The 13,091-nt window shown below is 31.2% G+C and overlaps 1 protein-coding gene across 1 annotated transcript; it reads right to left on the bottom strand.

Moving 5' to 3' along the window:
• Positions 1-1,978: 1,978 nt before the first annotated feature.
• Positions 1,979-11,944, bottom strand: LOC106463183 (chondroitin sulfate synthase 2-like). Its single transcript, XM_013923177.2, has 2 exons — positions 10,905-11,944; positions 1,979-6,245 (listed from the first exon to the last, which is right to left on the bottom strand). Exons 1-2 carry the CDS (start codon positions 11,745-11,747, stop codon positions 4,767-4,769), a joined length of 2,322 nt encoding a protein of 773 aa, XP_013778631.1. The 5' UTR covers positions 11,748-11,944; the 3' UTR covers positions 1,979-4,766.
• Between the last annotated feature and the right edge of the window lie 1,147 nt (positions 11,945-13,091).

The raw sequence follows: 13,091 nt of genomic DNA, 5'->3' as shown, positions 1-13,091 counted from the left end.
TATATATATATTAATAGTAAAGTTAAAATGTTGAAAATGAAAACAGTCTATTTAAAATTTATTATATAGTAATTGTTATTAATACATAATATCAAATTCGTTCTTTGCGCGAACCATTCGCCAACTGTGTTTATTTTTTAACCTGCTTGGCACGGGCTCTTCTTGGTTTGCCATGCATTACAATATGTATCGTTTCCTATGTTTAATTAATAAATTGCTTATGTAAAATGCTCCCTAGAAGTTTGATATTTTGACTAGCTAATTTGTTACGGTATAACACCCTATCAAAACAAACAAATCAAAAATTGAAATCGGTCTACTTCAAAATTAGGTTTCTGAATGTTATCTTTTAGGGTCATTCACAATTAAAAACTGATCACAGTTCTTAGGCCAATTCTATTATGAATTCGCTTTAGTTGTATTTTACCTTACTGAATTGCCTGTACTTATATTAAGTTTAATCATTGGGGAATTCTCCAACGACTGAAAGGGGCGAACATGTTCGGCGCTGTGTTTTGGTCCCGCAGATTACAAGTCGAACGCCCTAATCACGAGACTCCCACAAACCTTCGTAAAGCAATCAAATGGACAGGGGATACGTGACTTTTATTCAGTATTTGGAATCTATGCCCTGTAAGTAAACCTTTGCCACTGTTTTGGAACACTTCCGTATCTTACACACACACACACATATATATACAAGGCATAAGGATATCATTGAAACTATTATTTAGATTACTGACATTGGGCATCGGGGGAGACCAAATCAATTAAGCTCAGAGGTGTCGCGAGAGTCTTTTGCTCGGGCAGGCTATTCTGTCACGTGTGGGTGGTTGCACAGTTGAAAAGAATTGATTCACGCATACAGTAATACCATGTTTCTCTCTCTCTCCATATCCACATATGCTATACAAGTTAGCGAGATTTTAATGCCCTTTGAGGGACAGTTTATTTGGGGAGGATCAGCCTTTCCAACTTTCATATACGCGCCGTTCCTTGTTAAGCTTTCTGTTTGTAAAACCACATTTTCACTCTTTATGCAGTTGAAATTTTATTTTGTGTTCGTTACCTAAATCTTCACTAGTCTACGTGCATGCACTGTAGTAGTAGCATAATATACATTCCTTTATACTTTGATTACTTCATCGTAACTTCCTCCATGTTTCTATACATAAGCAATATGTAAAAATAATATGCATAAGTACCAATAAATTTCTCAACCAATTCATTTTGTTCAGCACAGAGCAGAAAGCATCCAGGTTAATGTAGCTATGAGTGTGTGTATTAATATTTATAAATTGCAAAATAATTATAAGCGACACCAGCAGGATAACCCTATCCTTTGCAATCACATGCGATTCACAGGATATAATGCTAAAGTGCCTGACTATCATATATGGTACACAGTTGACGCTTCTGAAAGTGGAAATATGAACTGGTTGTTTTAATTTAACTATGAGATTAGAAGAGAGCTTCATATGACCATCACAAGTGACGCTCAAAGCGCATGTGGATAAATGATAGGTTAACTTACTTTCACTAAAGAGAAAATATAAACCTAGGATTTTTAGTTGCTAAAATTCTCAACCCCACTTTCTTTCCATAATACTAGAAGGATATGCTTCACTCATAACGACTTGGGTAAGTAGTCAAATAAGTATATCTATAAAAATCATTAAATTATCTAAAACATGGAAAGGATTAAAAATGTAACACTTTGTAGGCTCCTATGGTTTATAGTAGTTTCATAAAAGTATTAATAATGTTTTCACATGAGAGAAAGTCATGCTAGCATCTTTTTATCTGCTAGTTTGGTTTAAATTTCAGACAAATTATCAAGATCCTTACACAGTATTGATATTTTGATGTATTACCAAAACTACACTTCAGAGAATTGTGGCATGTCAAACTTAACATACACAAAGGAAACAAAATCAAAAACATTTTAAGGAACATTCTAATCTTTATTAAAAGAATCACTAATGTTCTTAAAACAAAAAATATGTCAAAGCTTTATCTTCAATCATGTACAAAAACTTAAAAAAAAAGACACAAATCATGATTACTTTTATGTTGATATATCCGACTGACAAAAACATTTTTTCCAATACAAATCAGTGACATCACTGACCTACATATACTTCCAAGAACAACTTAACACAATGAATATGATTTAAAAGGGATATTTTTCACATTTATTGTTCTCAAGGAGTAAACTTTCATATCAGAAATATGGTACAGTACAGATGATTTTGGAGAGGGTGTTTCAAATAAAAATTGCTACTAAAAATGAGATAAACCATAGTATGAGATATAATATGTAAAATCCTTAATCTCAGGAGGACATTTTGAATGCAAATAGTTCACAAAATTTGAAAAATATCATCACAATATTTATGAGAATTTGAGTACACAATACATGTTAGTACAAAAACACATCAAGCCTAATGTAAATAAAATTTAGGCAATAGTAAAATAATAAGGAAGATTGTCTAGGTGTGAACTAAACACTTGTAGTATACCTGTACATGAACGCAGGAATGCGATGTTTATCAGTGTACACATATACATATTTGACACTGTAATCGAGAGTATTTTAGCTTTCTTGTTTACACTATTACAGTTTCTTTCAATTTGCACTCTAGGTTATACATATATATATATACAAGAATGAAATTATTTTTTTAATAAGATTAAAATGTTTCAAAATGCATCACATAACTTAAAAAATGTCATGAACATTAAAGAAACAAGTGCATTTAAATTACAAGGATAAAATTTTAAACTTTCAGGCTTGAAAAAATAAACTTACCATAAACTTCACAATAACATTCATTATAAGTCTATGTGAAACACAAAGTATTGTAAATTATTTAAATTGCCCTACATATAAAATGTAATTTAAAACATTTATTTTTCCACAGAGTACAAAATATCCTAGGTAAAAAGCACTAACTTGTATAAAAATACATCTAACACTCCTAGTGAACCACATATACAAAATAGTATACACAGTAACAAAAACAACAACTGTGTCATGAGATATAACTTTGTTACTGAACCAGTTTCATTTGCAACCTTTAAATCAGAATGTTTTTGTTAAAAATTCCCATTTAATTTTTTTAAACATCTGATACTATTCATCTAGTTATGTCCTATAGACTTGAATTCATATTACTGTTAATTTTAAGGCACTATGAATATAATACTTAGCAAATCAAAGTACCTATTATTCTATAGTAGGTAACAAGACTGTATATGCATAATACAATTACATGTATATTAAAATAGCACCAAATATCCAGCCAGTTTAATCACATGACCATACTTTTTTCTAATTATTAAGTAGAATATTAAGTTATATTCTATTTTTTATAAAACTACAAATTCACAAACATACATGTATACCTTTTGACTGCACAGTTTTCAGATTTTAGTTTCACAGTCAGTTTTTAAACTATACGAAAATTATTTCTCAACTTAAGTTTTATGGGTTTAAACCAATAAATAAGGTATGTTGTTGTCTAAAACAAAACGCCAAATATTCTGAAAATTTGTGTGAGTAGAAGTGGGTGATTAGTGGAATTTGCTAATCAATTAGTTTTTGGGCTCTTTAATTGGTTACATTCAACTGATAGATTATCATTTTATCCTTCTCTTGAGAATATAGATTATTCTCATATTATTTGACTAAAAAAAACAACTTACACCCTCACAAATCAGGTTTTGATGCCCTAAGTGAGTTGAATACAGACAGCCCATTGTGTAACTTTGGTGCTTAACAAATGAGAATAATATCAATATTTCATTTTCTTGGATAGCTGGAATAATCAAAAACAATAATAGCCAGAAATATTAGTTGATTTAATCATAATTTCAATTATTTAGTAGTGGCAATAATTGAAAATGGAATCGAAAATACAAATGGTTATTTTGATGATACTAATTGACTTAATCGTAATTTGGATTACTTTATGGGACTAATTCATGTAGCTGATGCCCACAGTTAATTGATTATATCAATTAATCAATTTAATCACCCAGCCCTAGATGTGTGTATGAACATCATAAAAGAACAAAACAATAAGCTCCAATTTTAAATCCTGGTTTAAAGGTTTTCTGTTCATTCCATACATTTTCTTCATTTAGGCAGTTACATAACAAGTAAAGATATGACCAAGTAAATATCCATATAAAAATTAAACTAATAAAAAAGAATAGCATATTATGTATATATATATATATATATATATATATATATATAATTTTAGTATTTAGAAAAATTTACCATTTGGCTAAAAACTGGATGCAGGTACTACACTAATTCAGAATTCAATGTGGCAGAACCATTCATAGAAATCTTGTCAGTATTATACACTATACTTTGAACTTGACTTTTCATAATCTTCCTAAAAAACTATTAAAATTATAAAACGTTAGTCACAAAGAAAAAAACAACAAAATTAGTACAGTCATTGCCATAACAAAAAATATGAAATAAATTGATCTATATGTATGCAAATGGTATATATATACTTTTGGAAAATTAAGTAAATTCTATCTACATTTGTGAATGACATCTAATCTTGAGACAGTAGCACTAGGAACAAATTACTGAAAGCAGTTTTGCCATCAACTTTGAGGATTGAGATTCTGTTTTTTTTTAATGAAAGCTCTCACTTGACAATGAATCTCCGACATTAATTAAAGGAACAACAGATATTATGAACTGCTAACGCTTTTCAAAATGTAGTGTTTTAAAATTATCACCTCGTCTGCTCACTCTGTATCATTTCTTTCTTGAGTATGAGCTTAGCAAGTTGAGATTTGGAGCCTAAACTTTCTTTTTTGCTATGTAGACACTGTTGGTAAGCCTCATGATTCAAGTCTAAACTACAACTTAAAGTTCTATATTTGATTCTTAGTTCTGGCTCTATGGCACGTAAAACATGGCAAAGCTTGGATCTCACAAACATATCAAATATTCCATACTCCAAGTTATATAGCCGTTCATTTTTGAGATCTCTGTCAGTTTTAACAAATGGCACTTCCTTCTTGATTAATGTACGTGCAGCTATATAATCAGAAATGTAAAAGCTCATTGACTGATAGCTATGAATATCAAAATGACCTAAATCCTTCTTTATCTCAAAATTTTTACTTGTAGTACCCTGAACTTTTGGATGATACTGTACAAAAGGGATTGGAAAAAACACCTGGAAACCTAAAATTGTATTCATTCTCACACGATTTAAGTAATCAGTCCGAATTTCCATTTTGAGATTACCCAGTAGAACTATAGATTCAGGAGTTAGCTTTCGGCACACAAGATCCATGACTGCAAAATCTGGTGGTTCTCGAATATCAGTTTTTACACTTAACCACGCAATTTTGGCTCCACCAGCTCGGTACCTATTATTGTAAAATGATATTAATGATTTCAACTGGCCAAATACATCATCCTTACTCCCTTTCCCCGGGTCATTTGGACCATATAAAAATACCAGCAGCAAAGCTGAGTTCTCTTGTTTTTCTAAACATGCAACTTCATATTCACTTAAAAACTCTTTTGCATAAGTAATTTCATCAGCTTTTACAACAGTAACTAAAGCAATGCGAGTGTGCTCTGTCACATAAGGCACTGGAATTATCTCAATTTTGTTTAACGGTCGCACGATTTCCAGTCTTTTTTGTACTATTTTGTTTTGTTTGTTATTTAACAGTTTGATGTCCATTAAGTACTCCATACCACGAGTAGGGTCAATACGCCAGTATCCATTTTCAAGAACTTGAGATGAAAACACCTTTCCATATTTCTTTTGCAACCATTGTAAGCAGTCATTCAGGATAGCAATAGTATCTGTTTGCTTCACTCCAACAAGTCTGGATACAACTTGAGGGTCTGTTGGGTCTAAGAACTTGTGTGTCCCATTAAAGTGATTCCAGCTAATAACATCAAACCTACTTTCAGGTTTAAAATGGGGTTCTAAGCCTAGAGGCCATGTAACACTTGAGTTTCTTCCAGGAACCAAAGGTGCAAGTTGAACAATGTGTTCTTCAACTGATTTAATACTATAGTGAGTTATACTTAATTCTTTTTCACTAAAGTACTTATGAATTTGATAATGATCTTTTGAATTATATACAGGGAAAACTACATGGAAGTCTTTTGGATCTACTGCATCCATATCTTGAAGTGTCTTTTTCACATCTTTGTTAACAACATATGCATGAAAGGTTTTACCCTAAAAAAGAAAGAAAAGTACACAAAATTATATCATTACAATATTAGACAAGTATTATTTATCTAAATATTATGAAAGGCAAAACAAGAGATAATTTTAATTTTTTCTCGTATCATCTTTCTACACACATGCACAGTATTGTATTAAGTAACCTACTGAGAAAGCACTCAGCCAAAGCTGAGATCAACTTTTTACTGACTTGATAATTAATTTATTTTGTGATTGATCACTGGCAATGTCTCAGCAGAAGTTATTTTAGAATTTTTAAATAGGTAAATCATTTATTATCAAAACAATCTTTCATAGAAGAAGAATAAACATAGTTCCATTTCTGCATGGTATTAAGTTCAGAGCAGAGAACGTAAGGAGAAATCAAACAATCTCAAAAATTTACATCATTGGCTTCGATGATCTTTTTGGACAGTAGTATATTACGTTTGTTGAATGGCTGTTTCTAAGTTGCTTTTTTCTTATTTCTATGTGCTAAGTGGTGGATAGTATATAACTGTCTGTAATAGAAATAAGTAGTAAGAACAGAAGTATGATTTTTCCACAGAAATCCTAGGCCTAGAATAAAATTAACATTTCACAAGACAACAAATTTAAAAATAGTCTTTAATTTTTATATAACTCTATAAGAAGTCAAAATTTTAATTCTTCAAAGCAGCTTTACAAAATTTTCTTAGATTTCTGTAAATAAATATTATATATACATGTATGACATTAACTAAATCTCATGTAAAACAGTTTAAAGAGCCCATTGAAGTAATGCACTTGTTAATTTTTTAACAAAATAAATATTTTCAAGAAGCTTCTGATAAGGTGCTGTCACACAAAAGTTCAGTTAAAAAAATCACATCACTGAGGGCTTGGGAAAGACTATAAATTTGATTATAGGATGGATGGATGGATGGATGGATGAGAAGAACTAAGAAGTTGTTATTAATGGAGTACAGTCAAACTAAATCCTTGTTACTAGTGGATTGCCTAAGATGAGTACTTTGGCTTTTTCTTATTTATGTTAATAATACTGATAGAGGCATAATTACTAAGCTAGAAAATTCTGTGGACAACAATAACCTTTTGAGTAATTCTAGGTATATTGAAGATGTTGAGATACTATAAAATGATTTGAATTAATTGGTTAATTGAAAAATATTTGGAAAAAGACCTTTTTTTTGTATAGTAAGTGTAAGATAGTTCATTTACAATTTGTATCAGATGTTTAATATGAATGAGAATTCACTCAATAGCATGACTGAAGAAAAAGACCTTGACATAGTGTGGATAAGTTGCTCAAACCCACTGAGCCAGTGTTCTGTTGCTAGTAGCAAAGCTAATAGAATTTCAGGGTATATTTATAGACACACCAATTAAAGTCAAAAAGGTTAATTATTTCTTTACACGTATATAAATCACTTATTAGGCCTCACTTCGAATACTGTGTATTGTTTTGGTATTTTTCCCTAAAAAAAGAATATTGATTTATTGCAAAAAATTCAGAGAAAGGCCAGTAAGATGACTGCAGGGATGGAATATTTCTCTTAATGGTTCCAGTTAAGATTTCTAAACTTATTTTCTGTTATGAAAAGAAGGATAAAAGGTGATCTTACTGAAGTTTAAAAGATTATCTGGGGGATTAATAAGGAAAAAAACCTCTGAATTCTTTACATTACATTCCCATAATATCATTAAAGGGACACAGTGATGACTGTGCCATTACATACCAGCATTCCATCTACCAACTATATAAATACAAATAGTATTAAATGCATATGAACTAAAATGTAAAGAAGATGAATTGAGAACAGTAAAAATTTAAACCCACGATAATTTTCATGAGGAGCAACCTTGACTGGATGAATAACATAACATTTAAGGATCAAAAAAGGGGCCTGTTGGTCCATCAAGGCTGTCCCATACACTTAAAAAAAAACAAAAAACAACTAAAATCTAGCCTTGATAACTTAAATATTTATTGAACCTTCCATTATATTTACTGCATCCCCCACACTCGAAGAAAGACCATTACAAAGGAAAACCACTTATTAGAAAAGTAAAACTTTCTAAGCTGAAGATAACTCTAATTCTGCCAATATATATATATATTTGTCCCATTGTTCTACAATTTTTACCATTAAACATGAAAAAGATGATGCACCAGTACTATCAATTCCCTTAATAATCTTGTACACGTCAATCAGATCCATTTTAATTCTTATTTTTCATGACAAAACACGACCGTATATGACAAGTCTTCCATCCTAAATATAATCCTTGTAGTCCTCCTTTGAACCCTTTCTGACAATTCAATGTCATACTTAAGGTAAAGAGCCTAAAACTGAATACAATACTCAAAATAAAGCCTAACCAGTGACCTATACAATATTTCTGTAGATACAACATAAAATCCTACTTGTCATACTTTATCACTTGGGTTGTTCAAGAAGACCGATCAACCAAAGCACCAATATATTTTTCTTTCATAACACTGTTAAAGTGATTCTCATCATACTTGTACTTATAATGTAAACTAGATGTACTTCAGCAGGGTCCCTGAAAGTGTTCTGTTGCAAGAGTAAATAAAACCCAAATTAAGAGTAACAAATATTTTTATTTTTTGCTTTTAACAGTCATATGTCATGCTATGTTGTAGTCTACAGAGTACACAACTGTTCTTGTGATTCATGTCATGCAATGTTAAGCTTCCCTTATGTGATGTAATTTCAGTGTCTACTGACTGACCCACAGATAACATACTACTGTATAGTGGTGCGGTTAGTTAAAACAGGTGACCCTTCAAAACTGCCTTCTGCCCCTTTCGGGGAAATTATGATAGCTAACATGTACTTACTATAATTAAAAGCCATCTACCATTTATTTGCTGAACTCGCCAAATAATCTAAATTCCTTTGTAAAACAGCAGCATCTTCTTCACAGCCAGTAACACTCAAAATCTTAATATCTTCAACAAATCTATGTAATTGATTATTATATGTTTCAGTAGCCTTGTTATTCTTTAAACTTCCCAATTTTTTCTTAATATCAAAACTTTCCCTCTTTTGTTGCATTGTTTGTACTTATCAATATGTGAAAATGGATAATTTTTTGTTTTGACATAGGTTTAAATATTCAGAATGGACACATTCTTTATAACAAAAAAAAAAGGTGGCTACATATATCATACGAGGTTGGTTCGCAAAGTGTATTATGAATAAAATTATAGAAAAACATTACAAATTTAAAAATTTTAAATTGACTGCTATGAGAGGAGACTCAGAGGATTACAGGAGATCATGAGAGTTGTTAAAACAGGACATTAGGAAAATCGAGAAGGGTATATGAAAAAAAAGTTTGGCCAGAAATGAAAAAATTAATATTAAGGGTTTCTTTAAATGCATTAAGAATAAGCAAAATGTTAGGATGGAGTAGGGCCTTTCAGTAACAAAAAAAAGGCTCATTTCTGATGAGCCATTAAATTCTGTATTTTCGTTTTTATCAACAAACATCTAAGCAATATTTCTCATCCTGTATAGATATTAATGGAAATATGGATAAAAATTAATACTGAGCTTGTTAAAAAAAATTAGATAGGGGTTAGGTTGACTTATTGGCTAGAAAACTGGCTAGATGAAAGAAATCAGAGAGTTGTTGTCAAACTGGATTAATGCACAAGCAGGTGGTGGGGTACCTTAGGGCTTAGTATTAGGACCTTTGTTGTTTTCTTTTTTTTTACTTACATCAATAACATACATGAAGGAATGGTCATTAAATTACATTAAAGTTGCTGATGATATTAAGATCTCTAATGATGCTATGTTTGAAGATGCTACTGCTGCTTTACAAAAATAATTTGACAGTTGGGTGAATAAATGACATTGTTTTTTGTAATAATAAATGCAAGATAATTGTTAAATATACACAATCTGACCCGTACATAAACATTTGACAGTAATGAATGTGGATTACAACAATTTTAATGAGAATAACCTTACCAGTGTTATGGAAGAAAAAGATCTTGGTGTTCCGATTGATCAGTCTTTTAAATCACCTAAGCAGTGTGCTATTGTAAGTGGCAGAGCAAATACAATATTGGGTTATATCTACAGAAATATTGCACAAATCTAAAGAGGTTATAATTACATTGTATAGATAACTGGTTAAGCCACATTTGAAGTATTGTATTTAAGTTTATAATCCTTACCTTAGAATGAACAATGAATTGTTGAAATGGGTTCAAAGGAGAGCTACTAGGATGACACCCGAGATGGAAATGTTATCATAAAAGAACATGTCAAGAACTTGAAATTTTCTCTTGAAAAACTAAAAGTTAGAGGTGATTTGGATGAAGTATTGCATCATCTTTTTTCATTTGAGAATCATAGGTCAAGAGGGCACAAACATATAAATTTTGGCAGGGTATAAGTTATCTTCAACCAAGACGGAACTTCTCATTTTTCTAACAGGATAGTTGGCCTTTGGAATGGGTTGCCTTTTGACAGATGTGGTAGATGTAATAAATTTAAGGGAGTTTAAGGGAACATCTGACAAACATTTGAATAAGTAGGGTTGTTATTGAGTGTTTTTTTAAGTGGATGGGGGTGGGCTAGATGGATCAATCATTCCTTATTGTCCTTAAATTTTACATGTTATACTGACCTGAACTTCTTGTCTGCAAGACATTCCTGTAACATAAGTTATACATCTTCCTAAAGCATCCTGACTGTTACTGAAAGCAGATTGTTTTAGACAGGAAGTATAACTTTGTCCAACTTTTTTGATCACACTGTTACTCAGAAGCAGACCACCATTTAAAGAGCAATAGTCATTCAGTTTTATTTCATCATGGATTACATGGCCAGTATAAACATCTTGACTAATACTTAAATGATTTACAAAGTCAAGTAATTTTGACCCTCTCACATAAGTTGTGTCTCGAACCAGAAAAAAGAAATCGTATTCATTGACGAATGTGTCCAATATGTATTTGAGTATGTGTAATTGTACCTTTTCACCAGACACATCTTTGAATCCAATAATTGTTTGTAAAGAGAAGATATTACTCAAATTTTCAGGATGGCTCTCCTTCAAAAAATACACAAGTGTTTTTACATGTTTTGACAAAGTTCTGTTAAAAGCTACTCCAAGTACATTAACAGTTTGAGGATTAGTTATAATACCAACAAATAGCTTTTCTTTGATGCTGAGCTCAGTGGAATAATATCTTGGTCTTAAACGATTAAGTTTTTCTTGATGTTGTGGTGGCTTATTTGGCTTCCTTTGCAGGTCGATTATTGGCTCGTAATCATCAAAGTTTTCCAATATATCCCATCCTTTCGCGGTATTTTCTCGTAGAATATAAGCGTTCGGTAGGCACTTGTTTATATTACTTGAAGCACCAGTAAATGAAAGAAACACAGCTAAACCTATACCAAGACTCAAACCTAAAAAAAAATACGAATACTTTAAAAATGTTGTATAAAATATTCGCAAACTATTCATCTGGAAGACTTTGGATCTAGCCTAATGCCCTACTCAAATACGTTTTTCAAAAATTCGAATTCCTCTTAAAAATTAATACTCAAGAAAAAGAAATCAAAACCTAAAGAAAAGCACTACAAAACAAATCACCTCACATCACGTCACACCATACCAAAATTTCTTCGAACATAAGAGCAGACGCCCGCACCTTCCTCTCTTCGACTGCCCTACATTCAAGTTATATTCCCGCAAACTCTCGTTAAATGGGCATAGCGACGACTGTGTCGCTACCTACCGATATTCTATCTACCAATTATGTATATAAACATACTATTAAATGTATATATATACTAAAGAGTGAGAAGATAAATTTAGATAAGTTACAATCGACGAATAAGAATGAATTTTGAATAAAAAGAAGTATTTTTGAATATCAGTAATGTGATTATCTAAAATAATTAAATTACCCCAAATAGCGTTGCGGTGTTAAAGTTATTAAGTCGATGTTAACAACATTAATTTAATGCTGAATATAATTATAACGGAAATTACACCGAGACCGAAACTACAAATATTTATATGCTATAATCACAATATTATTTTAAAAATAATTGATTATATTAAAGATATATACACATCAAAAATTTAAATTTTCTCTTTACTCTTTTTCTTTCTTCTCTCTTAGTAAACATAATTATGGAGAAAGAAGCTTTGTCGAACTTCTAAAATGTTGACGTAATGTAAGCAAACTTTTTGAGAATAGGAATAATTAACATTTTTAAAAAGCAATTTTATAATGCGTTATGCCTATGCAGAAATAAATGATACAAGCAGGATATTAAATTACATTTTACTTTCCTAAGCAAACTGTCAATGGAGCTAATAATTATTGAACATATTTAAACTTAATTAACTTTCGTTTTGTGCAACGTACAAAGTCAACAAAACGTGCAGATTATAACCCTATAAATCATAATGTGCGACTACGCTATATAACCTCTGATATATCTGCACTTCATCCTAATGCCCCAAACTTTGGAATATTTTTGTTAGACTATTATACATTTGTCTTAATAACCATCACGGTAGTATTTGAACAATATAACTAAGTAACGAAATCGAGAACGCAGACATTGGTCTGTCACATATCTTTACAGAGGAAATTCAATAACAAGATCTATTACAAAGTTCAACATTGAGAATGGTCAATACCCCCAGTGGCACAGCTGTATGTCTGCGGACTTACAATGCAAGAAACCGAGTTTCGATGTCCGTGGTGGACAGAGTACAGATAGCCCATTGTGTAGCATTGTGCTTAACTTCAAACAAACAAAGAATGGTCAAAGCTACTACGTTCTTGATTGT

The sequence above is a fragment of the Limulus polyphemus genome, unplaced genomic scaffold (assembly GCF_000517525.1).
Source record: "Limulus polyphemus unplaced genomic scaffold, Limulus_polyphemus-2.1.2 Scaffold1343, whole genome shotgun sequence".
Lineage (NCBI taxonomy): Eukaryota > Metazoa > Arthropoda > Merostomata > Xiphosura > Limulidae > Limulus > Limulus polyphemus.
Note: the sequence above shows the minus strand (reverse complement) of the source record. Positions and strands in the feature narration are given on the sequence as shown.

Excerpts from the sequence above, each read along its gene's own strand:
- LOC106463183 (XM_013923177.2), bottom strand. The coding sequence starts at position 11,747 with ATGAATAGTTTGCGAATATTTTATACAACATTTTTAAAGTATTCGTAT. Across the intron at positions 6,246-10,904 it reads CTTGCAGACAAGAAGTTCAG|GGTAAAACCTTTCATGCATA; the intron begins GTCAGTATAACA and ends TTTCTTTTTTAG.